This window comes from Dermacentor silvarum, chromosome 10 (assembly GCF_013339745.2).
Source record: "Dermacentor silvarum isolate Dsil-2018 chromosome 10, BIME_Dsil_1.4, whole genome shotgun sequence".
NCBI classification, from domain to species: Eukaryota; Metazoa; Arthropoda; class Arachnida; order Ixodida; family Ixodidae; genus Dermacentor; species Dermacentor silvarum.
The window spans coordinates 154,860,946-154,870,273 of NC_051163.1; the positions used below are offsets into that span (position 1 = coordinate 154,860,946).

Sequence of the window (9,328 nt, forward strand, 5' to 3'; positions counted from 1 at the left end):
GGCGTTCGGGAACTAATTGGATTTCTCAAAGTAAAATCCATCAGAAAAGTAATAAAGTATGACTTAACCACAACCTACAGATGTGACAGTGTCGTATTGTTATTTTAGTGTACGAGAAAACCTAATTCTCTTACGCAGAAACTCAAGCACAAACCCTTTTTCCAGCATTTCTACCATTCATACAACGGTGCGCCGCGGTTTGTTCCTTGCAAAAACACCATCCAGATAGCACTCGCCTCCTCGGCAGCCGCGCGCAGAGGCGAACTTTAAGAAAAAAGAAAGCTGCAGTTGCCGGGAAGCCTGATAAGCAGCCAAGGATTTGAATGCTATCGCGTTCCACTCTCAAAGGCAAAGCTTAAGCGTCCTCCATATTTTTCCTGTTTTGCCTTCTCGGAAGCACCGTCATTTTTGCTCTCTGTGGTATCCTGGCGTGAGGGTTTTACGGACCCGCCGGGGTGGCTCAGTCAGCTAAGGCGTTGCGCTGCTGAGCACGAGATCGCGGGATCGAATCCCGGCCGCGGCGGCCGCATTTCGATGGAGGCGAAACGCAAAAACGCCCGTGTGCTTGCGTTGTAGTGCACGTTAAAGAACCCCAGGTGGTCAAAATTAATCCGAAGCCCTCCACTACGGCGTGCCTCATAATCAGAACTGGTTTTGGCACGTAAAACTCCAGAAAGAAGAAGAAGAAGAGGGTTTTACGGTTTATCTAGTAATAGTAACAAGTTCACCTATAATGGCCAAATTGGAAGCTTCAGTAAAAAGGTGATTCTGCGAAGCCTCTGAACCAAAGTTTCAGCCGTGGGACAGAACTGGGGTGGTCGAGTTCAGAATTGCAAGCGTCTCTGCCTTGCTCGCACACAACACAACTCGTTAGTCGTACCAATCTGCTAGTGGGGTGTGCCGACTGAAGAAGCAAATATTTTGGACAATCGATTATTTATTAAGCACCACAAATGCTTGAATCATTTTGTGCTGAACTGGTAACCGTTATATTTTTCGGTTCGGGTTTAGTTCCAGCTAAACTTATGGTTCGAGTACCGCTTTTGGTTTGGGTACATTTTCGGTTCGACGCCCCGGTTGTAATACAACTACAAGTTGTGATAGTTGCATATTAAGTTCTCTTTTCTGGAAAGTGGCTCGTATCAAAAACAACTGCACTTTGCATTGTGCTGACTGAGGCACCTATGACTGTGTTAGTTGCTTAGCTTCCCCAGCGTCTCATGCTAAATGCAAAACAGGGCTGTATATAATGGCCATGCCCATGGTTCCTCCTAGAGAGTAGTCTATCAGTTGTTCAGTCGGACAACACGACACACGTGCCTTCACTTTTCACCTGTACCTACCTTTCTTTCTCTTTCTTCTTTCTTTTATTTGGTCACCATATGTGGGCAGGACAGTGTGTCAGCACCAATCGATGTAAAGCAGGTCATTGAGCAATGAACTGAGTGCTTATCCTTCCAGAGCACCATCAGTCGACTTCCCGCGTACCTGGCCATCCAGTTTGTCCGTTTCTTCTACAAGGAGAAGGGAGCAGTCAATGCGAAGATCCTAAAGGTGGGCATCGCTCGCATATTTTCTCACTCATCCTTGTGCGGCATTTTCTCAATCCACTTGTTTACCCGCTGCAGGACATTAAATTTCCACTCCAGCTGGACGTGTTCGAACTCTGTTCAGAGGAACTCCAGCAGAAGCTGGTCCCCATGCGGACCAAGTTCAAGGAGCTCGAGGACCGCAAGATGGATGTCGAGCAGAAGGTGTGTGTTCAGAGCACTTGCTCTTTCTCTACCTCCTTCATGTTTTACAGCGATTGACTTTGGGTCCTTGCAGTGATAGCCATTGAGAGTCCACAACTGTGTAATTAATAAAACTTATGTGCTTAATTGCACCATCCTTTGCCAAACCACCTGGTTTGTGCCAGTCTGCTCCACAAAACAAACTTTTATAGGAGTTGCTGAATTGCCAGGCAGCTTGTGGCAACCACATAACCATAAAAAATTATGAGGTTTTAACTTTCCATAATGGAAGGCTCCAGACTAACTCTGACGACCTGGGAATCTTTAACATTCACCCAAAGCACGGTGCTTGAGCTTTTTTACATTCCGCCTACATCGGAATAGGCCCACTGTGGCCAGGCATTCAACTTATGACCTTGTGCTCAGCACTGCAACACCATAGCCACTGAGCCACCATGGCTGGTCACATAACCGTAGCCATAGTCATGTGGTGGTTAGAGTTTAGCCTACAAATCCAATTCATAATGGCCTCTTCCACAGAAAGTAGGTAGTCAGACGCAAAAGTTTACTAGATGTGGAATTCCAGAAAAAGCTAAATACAGTGTAGACCACTTATAACGTAACCGCTTATAGTGCAGGATCGGATATAGACTTCAGACTCTGCCCAGGCGGCGCTGTGGAAAAACCCGCCACCAGCGCCCCCATCGCAGCCTTGGCGCAAACTGAGTAGTGCAAAGAGAGCTGTCCGCAAGCGAAGCTGCATAGGCCATAATGGAGGCCCCTCTTTCGGTTGTGTTGAGGCACGGTTTCCTAAATATCAAGGACCTGAAAAGCTTCTTCCGCCCATCCACGCTTCGGAAAGGGAGCAGAGCGAAGTACGTGTACAATGTAAAAGAATTTTCAGGTGCTATTTCGGCGCGCTGCAACTTACAAGTACAGCGAGCATCGTACGACGTCAAGTTCGAGGCAAGCACTCCGACGTCCGTTCTCTAGCGCCTAAATGTGTTAAATTTGGGTACGTACATAATGTGAAAGCGATGAAGTACATATATGGTTAAGTCAGTTAACTATATAGCTTACGGTGAGTGGTACAAAGCTCGCTTTATCAGGGGTGAATGGCCCTGGTGACCTTCGCCTTTTCAGTTGCGTTCTCGCTTCCTGGGCGTTCGAGCGTGTTATCACGCATCTTTGAATGTTTTTTTCATGGTTGTCTTCTGTTTGTATTTACTGCAAATGGGGATACGCGCGTGTCCGCTTTCGCGGGGTACAACCGAAGGCAAAACAAACCTAAAGGTTGTCGCGAACGATATTTTGGGATTTATTTGTTTGAACACGTGTTAGCATTCGGTAGTTGTTGCACGCGCTAAACTGATGGCTATCTGGTTTCAAATCTCTCAAAGGGTGACCGCTTGTTATTCGATTGTTTATCGCTCACTGCAGCGCGATTACATCTGTTCCCGGGCAGGCGCGTATATACACAAACGATGCTGCCGTTTTTGCGTTTCCTTTTTTTGGAAACCATAAAAGCTTATCGCACCTTGTTGGCGATAAGACAAAGGCTTCTCACTTGTTTCGGTTTTCGGACGTGCACACAACCATTTGTCAGTGCGCTTATCTTCTTATTCATGAATAAACATTGTGTATTTTACAACACAACCGATTTTCTCGTCACTTTACCCTCAAAGGGTTAAGCATTTTATCGTAATGTTTAATGTCGTAATTATTTACAGAGAATAAATTCTTCCAAAGCCTTTTTTGGGCAGCAAACAGAAAACGTTTTCCAAGGCAGCTAACAGTCTGCGAACATAACGAAAGTAAGCTTCCTACAGTGCCTGCGCGAAGCATCTTTCTGTCTCGCGGGAGCTACAGCACCGCTCAGTACCCTTGAATATTTAGCAGATGCTTAAAACAACACACGCGCACAAATGAATGTAACTAAATGCGAAATTTTTTTTTCTACACACGTGCGTTACTTCGCAATTACTCATCCAGTGCTCCCACAGCAACTTTATTGCTCAGATTACAAAAAAGAAAAGAAACGCTGTCAATAGGGCTCAGTGCATTGCGAAACGTGCTCGTTGTATCGAAAAAGCCGAAACTAGAAATGAGCTCGCGATACCACAATGCCCTAGAACACGATTTTGAATTCATAAAGGAACCAAAATGTTTGGTTAAACTGACCTGCCAAATCTCTCCGTTCCACTTGCTGAGTAAAGTGGAGGCAGACGTGTGTAAACTGGTAGAAACATCGATGGCACATACGCAGGATGGTTCACAACTTTGTTTATTCTGTTGCCAACGAAGGGGCGGCTGCAGATTCTTTAGTTTTCGCTTGGTTGTCATAGTCCCTCGTCAGGGCTACGCAACACAATTACAGCAGACCAACATTATCACACTTTCTCATGTGAGCGGCTGTGTTGTGGATAATGCGAGTAATTCGCTTACCCAACACGCGAACGGGTAACGCCGTATCCAGCGCTCTCTCCTTTCTCCTTCATACGACTGCGATGGAAATCGGTAAAACCGAACGTTGTTATTCAGTCCTTCACGTTCATGGCAATTTACAACGCAACAGTAACGTCGATTGCGGCGTTTCTCGTAGCGCGCGGAGCTGTCGCGGTTGCCGTCGTGCACGCCATCGCCATACAAGGAGTGAGCCAACAAGAACTTTACGGCACTTCGGCAGCACGTTCGACTAGCGGAGAAATTCATAGCTCTCATTCTGGCTGTTAAATGCGCAAAACATTCGCAATATGAACCAAAATTAAGTTAAATCGTTGTTCCGCACTCGCTAGCTGCTTAGGCAACTTAGCAAGGGAGTCGGACTTTGCACTACTCAATTATTACCTCTTCGCACCGACAGGTGGCGCTACGCATCTTGCAAAACTCCAGAGTCTGACGTCTATACTGTGCACTGGTCCATATTGACGCTGCCCAGCTAAAAAAAAATGTCACAGTTTCGCCCTAAGGGCGCGAAGCAATGAATGCGATAGCAACACAGCATGTCATACGAAGTAAGGTGAGCGGCTTTGGTAACATATGAATTAGTAGTAAACATGAGCTGAATAAGTAGCAGGTTGTGCTGCGGCGTAAGTCGACCGACATGAGAGAGACTCGATGACCACGAGAAGGCGCGTGTGAAACGGTGGTGGTTGATGAGAAGCGCTTCCCGTGGGCAGCGCGCGTGCGAAGGGACACACCTGTAGCGCTGCACTGCCGATCCGGCAGCATTACATGTGTAGCGTGCGTTGGAAAATGTGGCCTGACTATTACTAACTGAATGAACAAGCGTGGTGTGAGCGCGCACAAACAAACATGAGAGAGATCACACTGAATCACTGCAGACAACGACTGTCAAAACGCTGGCAGCAAGCATACGCCGCTGCGGGCGAAGGTACGTGCCGTCTATCGCTTCAACAGGAACTGAGCCGCGAATGCACGGCTCATAAAGGTCAGAGCCGTGTGGAGATAAGAACGGTGCGGCGAGCGACGAGCGCGGTTGTTGGCAGAAGAAAAGTGCGCCCCCCCCCCCCCCCCCCGCTTCCTCCGGCGCTGGCTTCCCCCTTCCTTGCTTGCGCGCGGGAGAGATAAGAGACCGTGCGGCCGAGCGACGAGCGCGGTTGTTGGCACAGTAGAAGGCCCCCCCCCCGCTCCCTCCGGCGCGGGTTCCCGTTTCGTTGCTTGCGCGTGGGGGATTGAGTGCGTTCGCTCTCCGTGATAGCGTGCGTCGCAGCACGCTTGCGCTCGGGCATACGGCGCGCGATGAAGATTTTATCTATACGGAACCTCACGGCGACGGCGACGGCGACGGCGACGCCGACGGCAGAAATCCGGTTGAAGTGTCCATATAATTGCTTATCGCAATAAAAAAGAAAAACGGCTCTGAAGGCGGCACGACAAGCAGCGAAAGACGCCAGGGAGACAGAGCGCTGCCCAGCTCGAAGAAGAAAAGCGCCTGAAGGAGGCGCCACGCAACGTGACGCAATCTCTCGAGGCGACGCAAAACCCACGCCGCGGAACTCAAAGACCAGTGGCGTTGAAAGAGCACAGGCAACTCTGTCTCAGCACCAAAGATGACAATCGAAGTGTATGGTGCCCTGTATCTGCCTTTCGAATGTCGCTATGGAAATGACAAATAAAACTTCAGCGTACTAGAAGTTACAGCTTGAGTTATATTGTGGACAAACATTAGGAAGGACTCGGAAGCAATATTTTCTGTCACTTGTTTGGGAAGTAACTAGCGTATGTAATGCGGTCCCGTACAAACGGGTGGGGCCTGAGACCGCATTTCCTTAACTTTGACTGGCTGCCCGGATGTTCTCGTTGAGTGCCATGATAACGGCTCTTGGCTCAAGGTCACAGAATGTCGCCGACAACGGGAGCTAAAAGCATTTCATGCTTAAAGTTATTGTCATATGTGTTCTATTTATCTTGCGGGTCATTGTTAGTCGCATACGTCAGAAACGACTCCTTGCTACAACCCTAGAATTGTTCTGGGGTGCTGCCTGTATGAAAATAGGATGTTACATATATGGATAAGAAAAAAAATGATCGCCTGAATGAGTGAATAAACGAAAGGTTACAACATATGGTTCGTTAAACGGTTTAGCACAGTTCCATGCCAAACCGACCACGTACCGTTCCATAGCGTTCCCTCAGGCCTTGCCTGAATACCACAACTGCCCGCTAACTTAACCGTTCGATAGCGCATGTTGAAATTGTTTGTTGAGGGATTTGTGCTATAAATTACACTGTTGTTAGTAAGTAAACTACTTTCAAAAGCATGTGTAAGGTCGACGGTATGTGCCGTTCGGTGTTTCTGGAAAAGATGTTGAAAGAAGTACTGACGTCGCGTTTTTATTGCTTTATTCGATAGCCGTCGACCCGTTAATTACGCTACGGGGCCTCGATTCCCCGAGAGCGCCACGCAGTGATTACGTTGCCAGAGCGCAGTGCGTCTTTGGACTGAAAACCTGTTGTGGCGGTGCCCACATGGCCTCGCTGTTAATTCAGCATTCGAAGGGGTGAACGTGTCGCACCCCTGCGTACTACAGACGTGCTACGTTTCCAAGACGGTCATCGTACGGCCTTCAACCACTGCGCACTGAAAACACGTGACCACCACCTACGTTTTTCGGCTTCATGTCCGAAGCCGTTCAGCGCATGCCGCGCGTTTCGTCTTTAGTCATTTGTGGCAAGGAATTGAGGCTTCGTAATTATGCCAGCGTGACGACGAGACTTTTCTCGTGGCGCCGTTTTTCTCTGCGCTACAGAGTGCAGCTGCCGAGAAAAAATTTTGGAGTGGAACGCGATCGCAATCAAGATCCCCGACTGCTTCCGACAACTGCAGCTTATGTAACGTAATGTTAACCGGAAACGCTGGCAGCGAACGCTATGCACGAAGGCGAGCTTTCTGGTAGAAATGCGGCCTCTTGCGTGGGCCGATCCCGGAGGTAGTGCGCAGCCGGGCCAAAAAAAAATATACATATTTTTTTTTCAGGTTTCTGTTATTGCTTCGCAGTATTCCGTCTGAGAAGAATTAGCATAAAAAGGCATGCGCTGTCGGTTTTGTTCCATGACATTGTTTGCGGGCTGTATTTCTCAGAATTGCGAGGAATAACTTTGTCAAGAATGTAAGAAACAGCATGAGCAACTTTAGTGACAGAATGGTGATAGAACCACCGGTATATACTGCATGCCATATAACAAGGCGTGGCATTTACCTTAATATATACGGAAATTTGTTGTTCCCGGGACACCAACACCAGCTTTTCTGCGACACGGGGCCCTTAACGATATCGCGTTTAAACGCACAGAAGAGGGGCACAGCTGTCCTTTCGGAAACACAGCTTTCCAATAGATCACAACAAATGCTTGCGCCGCAAATCACTGGGGCTTGCGTTTTTTTCTTCAGGCCCGACTCCTGCATGAAGTTCAAAGATGAGCCCAAACGTAGTCGACGAATCCACTCTGGTGGCGGTTGGGATGACGTCGACAGCTGCTGCGGCCGCGCGCTTTCCACGCACTCTGCGCACAGCCGCGCCATCAGCCGGCCTAGAGAGCGCGCCGCTTTGTGACGGTTCGAGAAACGAGGTGGCTGGTCTCAAACTACTGGCAACGCCTCGGAAAGGAGGTGGTCAGTAGCTAATCAGGTATATACAAATCTTGCCTATCTCTCCTTGACCTGTCTTCAATGGCATATCTGTAACGCTTCTATCAACGCTTTTCCCTGTTTCTTTTTATCCCCACCAATACTCTACACATCTCTTACTTATCTGACCAGTTAAGCTTCCATCGCTTTGAACTTCTGGAAGTTACCTATACGGGTCTCCGCTGGGCGAATATGTTGACGGCTTACCATTACGACGTGCCGTCCTTTCCGGACTTTGGCAGCAGCAGACACATCCTCAGCAGCGCCTCAAATAGCATCTGACCGCGCTGCGTCCAATACGGCCAAACTGTTATTTAAGTTATACACGACTGTGTCTTGTCTGAGTGTTCTCTCTTTTCTTTTTTTTGCTTACTTTTAATCATGTCCGCCATTGTAAAATCTGCGCTATAGGTAAAATTTGGCCTCTTCCAATTTTGTTGTTTCTCTCACACAGATTGCCGTTACAATTACTGCCAGAAAAACATCGCTTGACAACACTATTTCAATAAAACACGTTGCCGGGCTAGTTGGTGCATGATGATTACCAGAAAACTGCGGCGCAGCAAATGACGGGGGCGACAGAGTGTCGTATCTCGCTTTTGCTGCGCCAAAGTATTTAGTAGAACTACATCACGGTGTAAGAAGAGGGTGCTCCGACGGCGCGCCCGCGCTGGGGCGAGAGAGCTGCTACTTTCGTGTGACCGGAAGTGAGCGCCGCCGCTAGGGGCAGCACGTGTTCAGGAGGCCTTGGAGTAGCGCACAAAAGTGGAAAATTTACGACCTCCGTCAGCATTTAAACACCCATACCCAAAGATATGCAAATTTTCGTTATTCAGACGCCAATCCTGAGCAGGTAGAACGTCTCATGTCCCTTACTGTCAAAATATCGTCATTTCCAAAACCGAGAGAGACGCGTCGTCTGCTCGAGCACTGCTAGGTAGCCGCTGCTCGCGCATCGGAGTCAATCGGAATGTCGGCACAAATATAAAGGGACGTTCCAGCAGGCTAACGACATATATGCGTCGAAATAAAGCACCCGCTGCCGCGCGTGCCCTAGAAGCACCAGCAAAGCGAGCGAAAAGTGGCCCCAGAACAGGTGCTGCCCCTTGCGGCAGCGGCGTGCGTAGAGTCACACTAACGGCAGCGTCGGCTGGCCGTTTCGGAGCGCTCTAGACCGCTCTCGCGAGCGCCGTTGTCTTCGGTGGTTGAAAGAGGGTGCGCGCCTTGCGTTCGGCTGTCTTTTCGATCGCTCTCCTCCATCTTCGAGCGCTCTGAGGCTCTCCGCGCCCTGTCGTCGGAGCAGTCGTCGAGATGAGAGGCGTTTCTGGCAACGTCATCACAGCACAGCGTCGCGCTCTTGGCGACGGTCCACCGTTACCTAGGCAACCTAGGCCACAGCATGCTGGCGTCTCACGAACCGGTCGTCCCCCGGCGCGCCCGGCGG

The 9,328-nt window shown here is 49.1% G+C and overlaps 1 protein-coding gene across 1 annotated transcript in view; it reads left to right on the top strand.

The window, feature by feature from the left end:
* LOC119431102 (ubiquitin carboxyl-terminal hydrolase 14-like) overlaps positions 1 to 9,328 on the top strand; it is a 60,483-nt gene that overhangs the window by 26,619 nt on the left and 24,536 nt on the right. Inside the window, 2 exon segments of the mRNA XM_037698580.2 lie at positions 1,462 to 1,554; positions 1,629 to 1,754. Coding sequence (XP_037554508.1) covers positions 1,462 to 1,554; positions 1,629 to 1,754 — 219 coding nt within the window.